The sequence below is a fragment of the Phyllostomus hastatus genome, unplaced genomic scaffold (genome assembly GCF_019186645.2).
Source record: "Phyllostomus hastatus isolate PE091 unplaced genomic scaffold, TTU_PhHast_1.1 phas_contig_152, whole genome shotgun sequence".
Classification (NCBI taxonomy): Eukaryota; Metazoa; Chordata; class Mammalia; order Chiroptera; family Phyllostomidae; genus Phyllostomus; species Phyllostomus hastatus.
Window position 1 is genome coordinate 616,015 of NW_025333622.1, and position 14,826 is coordinate 630,840.

The 14,826-nt window shown below is 38.3% G+C and overlaps 1 protein-coding gene across 2 annotated transcripts in view; it reads left to right on the forward strand.

Moving 5' to 3' along the window:
• Window positions 1-14,826, forward strand: part of TMTC2 (transmembrane O-mannosyltransferase targeting cadherins 2) — a 402,099-nt gene that overhangs the window by 269,146 nt on the left and 118,127 nt on the right. For both annotated transcript variants that reach the window (XR_006784765.1, XM_045830613.1), the window contains exon 8: window positions 566-687. Coding sequence is in view for 1 of the 2 variants with exons in the window: in XM_045830613.1 (XP_045686569.1) it covers window positions 566-687 (122 nt within the window). In the remaining variant the exon portion in view is untranslated. The remainder of the gene's footprint in view (window positions 1-565; window positions 688-14,826) is intronic.

The following is a 14,826-nucleotide window of genomic DNA, read 5'->3' on the forward strand; positions in this document are numbered from 1 at the left end:
TATGATTAAAATAAAAGGAAACTAGCTCTTCTTTTGAAACAAGGATGTATAACCAATGTGGGTAATACAATTAGAAGAAACATTTGATTATGCCCCTAAATGGAAAAAGCTATCATAATTATGATAAGTTAAGCTATAAAAGTCCTCTTGCAAAAGAATGCAGATTACCAATCTATTGCCTGGTCTCAGAAACTGAGAATGAATTTTAAAGGAATGAATGAATGTGAATTAAAAAAACAAATGATTGCACATAAACAAACAAAAAAAACCCAAAAAGAAATGGTGATAAAGGATATCTACTTGGGAGTCAGATGTTCCTAGGTAAAAAATTAAAGCTTTACCACTTAAGAAAATTTTTATTTCAGCCATTTTATTTGATTTCTCCACACACATTTTCTCATCCATAAAACGTGATGACTTTGGGGGAATCGAATGAGATAACGGAGGAAAGTGCTTACCAAAGTATTCAAAATTTCATAGAGTATAAGCATGATGATGCGATGCTGTTGCAAAGGCTGTCGGAAAGCTGTGTCCTCAGATTGATTTTTCACACTTCATTTTCCAGGCGAAGCGTACATGCGGTTGAGCAAGCTCCCAGAAGCAGAGCGTTGGTATATGGAATCACTGAAATCCAAGACTGACCACATCCCTGCTCATCTCACCTATGGGAAACTGCTGGCTCTAACAGTGAGTTCCTACCTCCCTCACCCTTTAGACCATTGTTTTCTCTGCGCAGACTGAGGTAGCTATGGTTTGAGATACGGCTTCTTAGCCAGTTAACTCAGGTTGTTAGGACATAATGATGGCAATACTAAGTTAGAACCCTGTATACAAAATGTGGAAAAATGTATTTCTTTGACTGTAGGGTTTGCTTTAGTTAAAATATGATATGCCATGATCCTTGATGTAACTGAATGAAAGCATATCAGTGGAGAAACCCCAATATATAATTACATCATGAATTTGTTATAATAGCAAATTTGTATAAATATGTTCTACAAGCCAGTGTTAACCCAGAATTGGCTATAATGTAGAACAAAATTTGATTCTTTTAAAATAGACAAAAGTTTGCATGTGTGTGAATCAATAAGACTTGGAATTTCTTCACCCTGAAATTATTATAAGAGAGAAGTGAAGCATCATTTGGCTGCTGATCATGTGACAAGCACTCTTGGAAGCCACAGTGCCTTGGGAAGTGGTGTTACTGTGAAGCATAAGATATTGCTGGTATTCTACCAAATAGTATAATTTCATGTGTTTCAAAGTATTAATAATGGTTTTATTTTATGCAATAAAGGACTGTCCAAAATATGTAAAGTTTCTGAGCTCACCCAGCTAATAAGTAGAATAAACCTTCAGTCCTAATCTGAATCTGTGAACTATACTGATTTAGTTATACCACCTAATCTTTCTCCAGTATTAACAAAAGTAAATAAATGATAGGAAAACATAAAGCGAAAGGTCAGGAAAGTGATTCCTCAATGAATGCATAGAAAGGTACAGTTATTTAAAAATAATAACATTTAATTTCTCACAGAAGATGTTAGATTGAACACTTAAATTATTGGGTATCCATTCTAAGATACTGCTAAAATGCTACTAGAGAAATTATATAGGCAGACTAGGTAACCAGAAAATGTTTCACTAAAAAGAAATCTAGATATACTTGATAAAATATAATACATATGCTCTCAGTGCATAACTGACCTCAAAAAGTAGTAAGAGAACTTCCCAGGAGATAGAAAGGAAATGGTAGTTCAACACCAGAAGAGTGAACAGTAGGCCTATCCTGTAGTGTAGCTTATTTGGGATAGTTGACCAGTTGTGATAACCTATGGGAAGGGGAGGGGCTGTTTGTTGTTTGTTTGTTTATATATTTATTTTTGTTCTTACTTCAGTAAGAGACAAGGTTTTGACCAGTGGAAGGCTAGGAATTAGATGTCAAAAAAGTAAGGAAATTTGTATCCTTAGTGAAAGGGTAATACAGACTAAGTCTGTGCACTGATACAATAAGAAAGAAGCATTGCCTGCTCAGGTGGGATCTGAATCGGGAATGAAAGAAGTCTCTGCTGGGAATTTATTACTAAGTCCTTCTTATATCAGGCTTAGGCTTCGTGTTTGCTTTATTTGCATGATCAGGGACTTTATAGGCCAAGAAATTAAATAAAAATTTAGTCCACTAAAAGATTTTGCTAAAGAACTTATAGTAGTTGTCCTTAAAAAAAAAAAACACAACAGTTAAATCTAGAAGGAGTTGCTGAGTGAGGGAAGGAAAGAATAGTGAGCAAAGAAGTAGTGATTATGTGGATAAATTAAAATAAACTTTTAATTAGTAAAATTTTGATAAAGAATAACCTCATAGAAACAATCAGAATGTGAGAAGAGATGAGATTTAAACTGATTTTCAGAGGTCAGGACGTGGAAGAGAAGGTATTACAACTGATTTCTCAGAGCTGTCTTTGGGATGGGGTAACAATGAAGAGAAATCTTACATGGGCAAAAAGAATCCTGGAGAAATGACTCAATAGTTGGAGGTAGCTGCCACAGAAGAGAGTGATTTAAGGAGCATAAAATGGGGTAATCAGTTATAGCGTATATATGAAGCAGTCAGTTCTGTCCCCCATGTAAACTGTCCCAACCAGGCACCCACCTGTAAGTCACGGGAAAGGCAGCTCACAGTGCTGGTGCTATTGAGTAATAGAGGTCCAGCACTCCGGACTAGCTTGTACAATTGAAAGTGGAATGCAGAGGGGCTGAAAAATGATTGAGTGAATGTCTTCCAGGGGGGTACTCAGATTCTCAGTACTCTGTCCCTACCCCATGCAGAACACCAGCAACACAAGATTTTATACTCCCCTACCAACCCTGCCTCCCCATACAACCTGACTCCAAGAAATGAAGTCTTTTCTAGAAAAACCGATCATTGTGTGAAAAAGATTTCCACATGCCTACATTTGGAGAATATTAGCTCTGTATGTAGCTAGTTCCTAGAACAAATACACAAAAGTGAATCTGTCCAGTCTAGAAAGCACACCTTTGCCTAAGGAGCATCATTCAGCTTTTATTAACTTACTGTTAAGTATCAGTGGGAAACCAAGGAGCATCAGTCATATTATGGAAGCCTCAAATGTGAAAGATTTTTTTCTTTATATACATTTATTTTATCTTTTTTATTGTTGTTTAATTATAGTAGTCCCCATTTCCCCCCATATAAAACAAAATAGTAGGAGGACACCAGAGGAAAGAGAAGAAAAAAATTTGTAATAACATTTTACAAAGAGATAGTAATGTAGTATGTCATGAAGCAGGATGTTACTAAACCATAAGTAATGAAAAATGAGAAAGAGCTTTTTAGGAATACTAATTCAAAGAGATATACGCACCCCATGTTCACTGCAGCATTATTTGCAGTAGCCGAGCTGTGGAAGAAGCCTAAGTGCCCACCGATAGACCGCTGGGAAAAGAGGACATGGTACATAGACACAACGGAGTGCCACTGCTCCATGAAAAGAATGAAGTCTTACCATTTGCAGTGACATGGGTAGACTGTGCTCAGTGAAAGAAGTCAGACTGAGAAAGACAAGTAGCATGTGATTTCACTTAATATGTGGCATTTAAAGAACAAAAGAAATGAGCAGACAGAACAGAAACAGACTCACGGATACTGAGGCGAGACTAATGGTTGCCAGATGGGAGAGGGCTTGGAGGGCTGGGTGCAAAAAGTGAAGGGATTTAAGAAGTACACATTGGTAGTTACAAGGTAGTTGGGTGATGCAGAGTATAGTATAGGGAGTATAGTCAGTAATATTGTAGTAACTATGTATGGTGCCAGGTATGTAGTGGAATTATTGGGGGGTCACTTCATAAATTATATAATTCTTTAACCACTGTGTTGTACACTAGAAACTAATATAAAATAATATTGAATGTAAACTGTAGTTTTAAATAAATAAATAAATAAATAGGGTTGAACAAATTTTCATTTGAGGGCAAATTTTCATTTGAGAGAATAAAGGTGAAGAAATCTTTCCCTATGAAAACAAAAAGAAAATGAAATAAAAAATAAGAAGAAATTATGAAAAAAGTCAATGTAAGACCCAACAGAAAAAGAATAGACAGAGGAAAGAATAACGTTACTCAGAGTTGATGGGGCCACGTTGCTATTTTTGCCATTTATGAGATTGTAATGTGTCAACTTTAATCAGTTACAGAATTGTTTTAATATGTAAAAACCTTCCAGTTTCTTATTCAGATAGCATTATTATTCACAGAGCTCCACATGAAAATAGAATTCACATACATCTCTTGCCCTGATCACTGCCTTTGAGATCTTCTTAAAGATTTCAAATGGAATCTTTTTTAATTAGATTGACAAATAATCACCCTCATAAAATAGCTCTACAAGTTTCAAATGCCTGATTTTCAAAAGCTACAAAGAAGCCACTTAGAAAAGAAAAAAAATAGAAGCTTAAATGTGATTATTTCTGAATACACCGAGAGCCTGTGCAACATTACTCTGGCTGTAGAAACCGTATGTCCATTTTACCCCTGTTCTTTTCAAGCCTCAGTGTTTTAAAGCTCCTGTTCCAAAAATTTGATTTTACAAGCTGCTTTATTTTTTTATAAGGCATTTTTGAAAAACAAGATTTAGAAGTTCTAACTCACTGAAACATATGGAAGGGAAGGAAAAACTTGTGTATCACAATCCAAATTTTAATTCTCCCACAACCACCAAAACTTTTATAGTTTCCGATTTGCTGATTAGATGAAATAGAAACCCTATCATGAAATGACTTGAACTCACAGTGCCAAAACCTCACAACCATCTTTAACAGTTTCTTTTTGAATTATGAGATTTGGCAAATTTTTTATCTCAATGGATTGCTTTTTGTCTTACTCTGGGTTTTTTGGCCTGGTAAGGGGCCCTTGACTTAACATGAAATTGGCAAGGTGAAAAATGCCACACATTTTGACTTCTGACTGCTTTGAATATTCGATATTATAAAAGGGAATTGTTTATTAGTCTCAAGAGAAGAGAAATAAAAATGGAGTAGTGTTTTTATTGTTTTATCAAAACTGACCAAAGCAAATATGTAAAAATGATATTCAACTATATTAGACAGACTGCAGAGTAGGATTTTATATAAAATTATATTTTTATAAGATAAATAAAAACAGATTATTGGTGCCATTATTACAGCCAGTGGAATGATTTACTTAGTACATTTTTTGGTACAAATTTTTCTTTAAGAATTTGTGTAGTATTTACAGTTTTTAGAAAAGTCCGAAATGATTAAGCATTTTCCAGAATATTTTGACAAATTTCATAGATCAAATCCTTTTTTATTCCTCTACTAAAAATGTCCTTTTTTTTTCTCTGGCCGCTCAAATTTTATTTCCTTTGTAAGGTCTTGCCTGAGACTTTCAATTAGTTTTTTCTCTCTCTGTGCTTCTGTAGCCTAGTCTAAGTATCTCTGTAATAGCACTTCCCAGGTTGAACAGCAGAAATAAATATGTGTCTGCTTTTTGACCCTAGACTTGGGTTAGGAACTAAGTCTTATCTTTTTATCCCTTCAGTATATGGCAGTTCACTATCTTGGTAACTATTCCTGTAACCTCCTTGTACATTTCTCTTTTTAAGTTATTTAAGAGTTGGGTAATAACTTCTTAATATTTTTGTTTCCTTAGCCTGATTCTTCTTTCCTCATTATTCCCCTCATTTGGTCAACACATGTATTGAGACTTAATACTCCATGCTAGGCATCATCGCAATTCCCAAGGTTATGTACCGAATAAGTGAATGAGAATGGCCTGCTTGTAGATAGGACACAGGGTGACTTTCCAAGACCCTAGAAGGAGAGGTTACGGGTGTACATCTCTTGAGCACCTGTGCTACACATGTGTTATTTTATGTATCTTTACAGTGAATAGTATCCTCTTTTTATACATAAAGAAACAGCCTTAAAGATTTAAGGCATATCCTCAAGAATAACTTAGCTACTAAATACTAGAATTGGATACAACCTCAAGGTGTTCTGAACTGAGCATCATTAATTTTCACTCTAAATTACATAACTTTAAGTAAGGAGTTTATTTTCTCCTGGTTATACCTGATAGGAGAGTCTAAAAGTAAGCCAGTCCTTCCTCCCTTCCCCCATTTTATAATTCATTTTTAGATATTACATCTGTATACTAGTTTAGTTTGAGTTGTTAAACACATTTGTATTATTAGGCATTATAGGTCATGAACTTAGGAATTCTGTTTTTGGCTATTGGCACTTTCAGGTCCCACATGATAACTAAACACAAATTTTCCCTGGTCCTCTAGGCATAGTGCCATCCCAGGGTTATCAGCTGCCTCCCTGCTTACATGTCAGTGGGCCTCAGTGACATCTCTGTAAAATTTGTAGAACTTTCACACCAACGTATGTCCAATTAAAATACTTCCCATGAGCACTCTTTAAAACTGTGAATTATTTCCTGTTTGAACTTGGTTACTTAGGGCTTGTGCCATGAATTTAAAATGAGGCATGCATTAGGAGATAAAGGAAGGAATAACATTTCCATTATTACAGTATTTCACGTGATTTTATAGTTGTTTCTAAAGCTGTATATGTTCTGTAATTATATGTACATCTTTACTTTGATTTTTTGTCTTCCTTTCTTTTTGTCCTATTCAACTTATTTAAGCCAAATATTTTGCAGTGTTTGTGAGTGAGTAAAATTAATATTGACTTAAATTGTAGTAAAAGCTATTTGGCTGTTAGCTTATTTTATTACCAGATTTAGGCTAGCAAGAGAAGAGGAAGGATATGGGAGACTCTAACAGTAACTCTTAATACAGAAAACCTTTATTTTGGCTACGGCATGGACATACTAAGCCAGATTTCTATGTCTAGCCAAAGTTAATTGGAATACATAAAACTCCAGTTGTGAAAGTACTTGAGGTTCGATTGCAAAGTCTAATGCCCCAGGCTAGAACAGCATCGCTGTAGTTTGAATCCAGTGCTGTGCTACTTGTTTCTGCAAATCTTTTGTAATAATTATTACTATTTAGAGCTGAGATTATTTTTTTTTCATTTAGTCCTTTTTAAAGCAGACTTCATTATATTCACTAACAGCTTTGTTTAGATTATAAAGGGAAGGGAAGAAAAAATCATTTGGTCTGTGACTCTGAATTATTATTAGGATATGTCTAATTCAAGTTGAAAAATTTATTCTGTGACAAGATGAGTAATATAACATATTATGCTACTGCAATATAGAAGAAACCTTAATTCAATACTGTATTCAGCTAAGCATTTTATGTGAAGTTGCCACATCTAGACTTTATGATGTAGCATTCTAGAGATAATTTGGTTATCATTGTATTATTTTTTACTCGTAAGCATAATGGATCTGATAGTTCATTTTTTAAGAAACCAGCTCCTCATTCAGTCTTATAATTACTCTACTCATTGTCACCTAGTAACAGGAATTCACGTGTCTCCCAAATATGTCATGCTTTTATTCTTGCTTGTGTATGTCAGTTAGTAGAAGTCATTGTTAAAGATACTTCCTTTTGCCAGATATTTTTAGAAAAAATGAAAATCAAAATACTCAAATTCTCAGGCATTATAGTTTACATGAAATAATTCTAGCTGCTTTATATCTAAATGTACATTCATTCATGTGTTTGAAAATAAATGTTAACTTTTTATTTAGCTGTAAATGGAATTATATTGCTTTTGACCTAACTTACATTTTCACTGTTATTATTTTGTTCATTGGGTTTCTGCATTTGGTCTGTAGTTATCATTTGGTGCCACTTGAACAGCCCAGCAGGCTTAGGCCCTCGTGATTCCCCAGTACTCTGATTTGGAAAGACGTAAATGGACAAGTGGTGTACCCATTAAATAATAGCCTTTCTTTCTTATAGGACTCTAAAAAAAATCCTGTACAAAGACTCCATTTGAGACCAGTTTGCTTACCCTGAACTTTGTCTCATGCTCTATAATAAACAGTGGCGATGCAGAGACAAACAGGGCATTTCTTGGGCCTCAAGAAGGCCTCAGTGCATTCTGCAGAGGAGTAAACCCACACCATTTTAGTCAATTAATACTTAATAAAGGAAGCAAACATATAATGGGCTAAAGGTAGTTTATTCAATAAATGTTTGGAAAAATTGGATGGATACATGCAGAAAAATGAAACTAGACCACTTTCTTACACCAAACACAAGATTAAATTCAGAGTGAATTAAAGACTTAAATGTTACACTCAAAACCATAAAAATCATAGAAGAAAACACAGGCAGTAAAATCTTGGACGTTGCTCATAGCAATATTTTTTCTGATATATCTCCTTAGGCAAGGGAAACAAAAGAAAAAATAAATGGGACTACATCAAACTAGAAAGGTTTTGCACAGCTAAAGAAACCATCAACAAAATGAAAAAACAACCCATTCAATATGTTCAATGTCACTAATAATCATTGAAATGCAAATTAAAACCAAAATGAGATACCATCTCATACCTGTCAGAATAGCTGTCATCACTAAATCATCAAACAGCAAGTGTTAGTGAGGATGTGGAAAAAGGGGAACCCTTTTGCACTGTTGGTGGGAATGCAGATTTTCATGCAGCCACTGGAAACCAGTATGGAGTTACCTCAAAAAATTAAAAATGGAACTGCCCATGACCCAGTGGTTCCACTTCTGGGGATTTATCTGAAGAAACCTGAAACAAATTCAAAAGAATATATGCACCCCTATGTTCACTTCAGCATTATTTCCAGTAACCAAGATTTGGAAGCAGCCCAAGTGTCTGTCAGCAGATGGGTAGATTAAAAAAACAATGGTACATTTAAACAATGGAATACTAATCAGCTGTAAAAAGGAAGAAGACTTGATTCTTTGTGACAGTGCGGATGGACCTGGAGAACATAATGCTAAGTGAAATAAGCCAGTTTGAGAAAGGCAAATAACACATGGTTTCACCCATAAGTGGAATCTAATGAACAAGCTGAAGTAACAGGCAAATAGAGACAGACTCATAGACAGGGAGCAGGCTGACAGCTCTGGGTGAGTGTTGGGGTTGAGGGGTAGAGGGACCCAGCAGAAAAGAAAAAGAACTCATGGACATGAACAGAAGTGTGATTACTATGGCAGGTGAGGGGAGGTAGTTGGAGGTGGAAGAGAGTGGGATAAATTGTAATGGAAACAAAATACGATAAAAAATAAACTATTAGAGCTTTGGGAAAAAATAAAATAAAACCAGCAGTATTAAAAATAATTGTAAAATATAAATGCCTAACTTCAAAATGCATAAAAAACTTACTTTTAAAACATTTTTTTAAAAAATTATTGATTGAGAGAAGTATCTATTTGTTGTTTCATTTATTTATGCATTCATTTGTTGATTCTTTTATGTGCCCTGACGGGGGATCAAACCTACTACCTTGGCATATGAGGACAATGTTCTAACCAACTTTGCTACTCACCCAGGGCCAGTTTAAAACAAATCTTCATTCTGTTTTTAGATTTTCTTGTAGTGAATTTCTAAAGTGAAAAGACAATTTTTGTGTATATCATTAAATAAAAAAAGAACTTTTAACATGGGTAATGGTTACAAGATTTAGGTATTTATATATGTGAAGTAACAAGGAAATAGTAATAGTGAGGGGGTTGGAAGGATTGAGCAAAAAGGAAAAAGGACTCATGGACATGGACAACAGTGTGGTGATTTGATGAGAGGAGGGAGTTATAAGGGTACTAAATGGTAATGGAAAAAATACAGTAAAGGGACTTCTGGTGAAGATGGCAGTGTAGGCAGACTTGGCTTCCCTCTTTGTATAACCACAACAAAACTACAACTAAAATATAAATAGACCATTGCTCAGAACCATCAGAAAGTGAGTTAAGTTAAATGGAAATCTGACAACTATGGAATTAATGAAACCACATCTATCCAGACTGGCAAGAGGGGTACAGACACGGAATGGGTTTGTCCCTCACCCACATGTGGTAGATAAAAATTCTGGAGGGATATCTGGGTAGAGAGAAGTCCCAGCCCCACACCAGGCCCCCCAGCCCAGATTTCCATTACCAGGAAAATAAGTCCCACAACTTCTAGCAGCAAAATCCAGTGGGGATTGAGTTAGTAGATGAAACTTTTGGAGCCCCAAACAGCTCGTCTTAAAGAACCCACAGAGGGACTCACCTACTCTGACTCATTCGCTCTGGGCTCCAGCACCAGGGTGACACCTCAAGGGGCATCAGAAGTATGCAGGGGATTGCTGAGGTGTCTGGTATCAAGGTGAGCAGAGGCCATTATTCGTTTTCTGGGCCCTCCACCCACAGAGCAGCAGCTTGGTGCATATCTGAGACTCCATCGACCTGGGTAACACCTTGGAGACCTCCAGAGGCTCTGCCCTACCCAACTTATGGGCCCACCCAAGCTGCTTTTCCGTATGAATGGCTGTTCTTGGCTCATGTTTCACACCTTCCTAAACCCTTTCAAACAAGCGGCAGCTAGCCTCAGTGGGCCCCAGGCCCACGACTAGCAGCCTAGAATTTCAGCTTGGCTTCCCCTGGGAATCTCCAAGCCAAGCACAAGTAGCAGCCATCTCAGATTGCTTTATAACTCAGGGTGGCCCCAAGCAAAATATGGATGGGGGCTAATGTTGGCGTGTACCACCCAGGAAACCCCAGAGCCTGCACACCCAGTGGACAACTACAGACTTCATCTGAGCCCCACCACCCTGTCCCTGCACAGCTGATCCTCCACAGAGGGCAGAGGTTGGTGGTCAGTAGTCATCGCCAGTCCTTGCAGTTGACTGGCTTGGGTAAATCCCTCCCATTGATCTGCCAACAGCAACCAAGGCTCAACTACAAGAGGAAGGTGTACTTAGCCCACACAAAGGGTGCACCTTTAGTACCCAGCTTGGGTGATAGGGGAGGCTGTGCCACTGGAACCTGCAGGATGCCCACTACATTAGGCCACACTACCAAGACAGGGCGTCAAAGCAGCTCTACCTAATACACAGATACAAGTGTCACAGGTGTGCACAGGTGTGCACAGGTAACCAGGTTCTTAGTGATCAAGAACAAAGAATTGAACCGAACACACAAAGTTTATAGCATAAAGAAAGAGGGGAGGTTTATTAAGTGATAGTACACACCACAGGACACGGGAGTGAGCCAGCTCTGAGCAGAGGAAAAAAAAAGGGCACGTGGGCTGGGGGATTCTATTCTTATAGGGGCAGAAGCCCCCCTGCTAGTCTTTGGCGGGCTTTTCCTGCGCAGGTACAAGGAGTTGGATTTCAAAGCTACTGCGCATGTGTGGTTTCCCATGACTTTCTTGATTGGCTACTGGAGAAGGGAGTCCCACAATGTTATTTCATTATAATGATATTATAATGAATCAGGGGTAGTGCGCAGGCGCATTCTATGATTCAGAGTTGTCCCAGAAAACAGGAACAACCCGTCTTAGGGGGTCTTTGTCATGTATAGGTGTTTTCTACCTCAGCCTTGTGGGGCCTCAGGAGCTTCCTTCCTGACTACCTCCTGCCTCAACTTCCCCCTGAGAGACATGGTTCTCAAAAATCTTTTTGGGGTTGTTGAAGGATGAAGATCCATTTTCCATAGCTGCTTCAGGCTTAGATTGGACAGTAGACCCTGCCTATTGAGAACCACGGAACTCTTGCCCTATTCTATCTAGGGGTTGAAGAGGAATTCCTGAGGCCACCGCAGATGCTGTATGTTGGTCAGCTTCGACATCATTCTCAGGGATTGGTTGGAAACCTTGGAGCGTCATCAGTTTGACGTGGAACTGCTTAAGTCTAGAAGAAACAAATTTAACAAGTAAATTTAATAAGCAAGGTCCTAAAAGTAGTAAAACCAGCAGTGTTATTAAGGGCCCTAAGAAGGGTAATAACCATGTTAAGCCAGGGAACCAGGAGGTTAGGGCTTCCTTAATCCCTTGGCCCTGTTGATTATACTTATGTAGCCATTTTGCCTGTTCATAATTTTTTTTATGTTAGTTTTGATCATTCCGGAATTATTTACATAGGTGCAGCAGGTTTTATTGATAACAGCACATACCCCTCCTTGTTCTGCTAGAAGATAGTCAAGGGCAAGGCGGTTATCCATGACTACATTTGCCAATGAGTTTACTGATCTTGAGAGTCCAGCTAGAATACCAGCAGTATCTTTGGAGATTTCTTCTATAATCTTAGTGAGTTCCCTTAGAGTGGCCTCATGATAGGCGAAGCCTCCCCAGGGGGCTGCAGCGGCTATAGTGGCAGCAGCTCCAGCCACTACTAGACCAAAAGCTTATTTTTTTTTGCTGAGAGATGGACTCCCAGGACCCATGGTTATATTTATAACGGTAAGGTCTTGGGGTGCCAAGGTCCCTAAGGTACAGTCACCCCCATGTTTAGAGTTGCTGAGATGAGTATAAGCAATAGCTTCTTGAAGTTCTGAATGATCCGTTAGCCAGTTATTGGGAGTCCCACATAGCCAGACAAGCCCTGGGGGTGCTGCAATAACTGTGGCATTAGTGGAGTTATATTTGTTAAGGAGGGCATATGGCAAGGGGGAAAGGCAGTCCTTAAAAGGGCCTAAGTTATTTCCTTGATCTTTCCCCCCTGCAGGAGGTGGTAGAAATTTTGCTAATACTCCTTGAAGAGATTGGTTTAATTTCCAAGTAATACATTTAGAAGTATCATTTGTATCTGCATTGTGAGTTTTGTTAAAGCAACAATGGGTACTATTAGGAATACAGTTAGAATCATAATTCGGGTAGCATACTATATGTGACCAATTTAAAGGTTTGAAAATTTCTTCCTCAGAAAGATTCTCTAGAAAGCTGGAACTTGAAAGAGAAGCCAGGGCTTTAAATGGGTCAATGGCCCTTGTATGAGTATTATTATAACATGGGGTACATCCCATCATACTGTCGCACTTAAGAGAGGTGCTGGAGTAATTAAATGGCTTTAATTCTAGTGGGGTCATATGGAAACACAAAGGAGGATTTTGCCCCCATGTGACTCTTAAAGAAAAAGAGGAACGTGTGTAATTGGCAGAGGAATTCAAAGCACTGATTAAGGATTCATTAGCTATTGGGTAGGCTTTTATGAGTATTATATCTGGAAGGAGTTTTCGGGTTAGGATGACATATCCAACATTGGGCCAGGTTTTCTCCTGCTGCTAAGGTTCGAGAAGCATTTACTAGAAAATTTTTATCCCATTCCATTATACAGGGTGCAGGCGAGTAGAGAATGGTTAATAGAAACAACAAAGACATTTTCATTTTAGACAATCCACCCAGATACGATTCCACCCAGAAGGAAGTGAGCAAGCCTTTATATGAAGCAGAGGACCAGTACGAATAGGAAGTTTTCAAGAAGTGCAACTATCCAGAACAATGGTGATCTTAGTGCACTGTTATTGGTTATTACTTATCTTTTTAGGGCTTCCTCCTTTTGAACAGGAACCTGAGGTCCTCCAGTGGCTCGCAGGTATAGTCTGGGCTTTGGGTCTCCAGCCGGTCCTGAGTCAGATTGGGATCCGTGGGGGCTAGTTTTACCCTGGAAATATGAACCCAACTATCGACCCCCTAAGAGTTTCACAGCCATAGGGGTACTCAGGGCTACCTGGTAAGGCCCTTTCCATTTAGGGTTGAGTTGGTCTGCTGGTGATCCCTCCTTCCAGGTTTTAAGGACTACCCAGTCTCCCGGAGATATGGCAGTTTGAAAATTCCCTTTTGGGGCTGGTAAAACTTTATTTCCATATTCCTGTAAAGCTTTCTGCACTTGTCCTAAGTTTATTATATACTTAATTGCTTGATGGGTTTCTGTATCAAATATTAGATCTAGAGTCAAAAAGGGCCGGGCATACAACATTTTAAATGGACTGAGTTTAGTATTGGCCTTAGGGGAGCCCCTAATTCTCATGAGGGCTATAGGCAGTAACTTAGCCCAGTTTTTAGACGTCTCTTGACAAAGTTTTGCTAATGTCCTTTTTAAAGTTTGATTTGCTTGTTCTACCTTTCCAGAGGACTGTGGTCTTCAAGCAGAATGAAGATAATACTTTATGCCTAGAGCTTCAGAAACTGCTTGAGTGATTTTAGAAGTGAAGGATGGCCCATTATCACTTTGTAGGGATCGTGGAAGACCAAACCTGGGTATTATTTCCTTTAAGAGAGCCTTTACTACTTCTGTGGCCTCTGTCCTTGTCAGAAAGGCCTCAATCCATCCAGTAAAGGTATTTACCAGGACTAGTAAGTATTTGTATCCTTTACAAGGAGGCATTTTGGTAAAATCAATCTGCCAGTCCTCTCCAGGATAAGTCCCTCTTCGCTGAATAGGTTCTATTAGTGGGGGCAGGGATGGCTTTTGCCTAGGGTTGTTATAGGCACAAAGAGTACAAGCCTGGCAAATATTCTTTATGGTAGTAGCTATTCCCCTACCTATGAATAATTTGTTAACCATTGTCATTGTAGCATCCCTCCCAATGTGGAAGGAGTCATGCAAAGCCTTTAAGAACTTTCACTGGGAGGCTTGAGGAAGGAAGAGCCTCTGGCCAATATATATCCAGGGTCCTTCATGGACACCTCCTTGCTCCAAAGCCCAAGATATTTCCTTAGATGTATAGTTGGGCTTGATATCTGAGACATTTACAGAGGGGAATAAAGCCATTTGTCTATCAGTCCCTAGCGCTGCTTTCTTTGCTTCTTGGTCTGCTCTCCTATTTCCCTGAGAGATATGGGACATATCCTTTTGGTGGCCTTTGCAATGCATAACTGCCACTTGCTTAGGGAGCCTAACTGCTTCCAATAAATTTA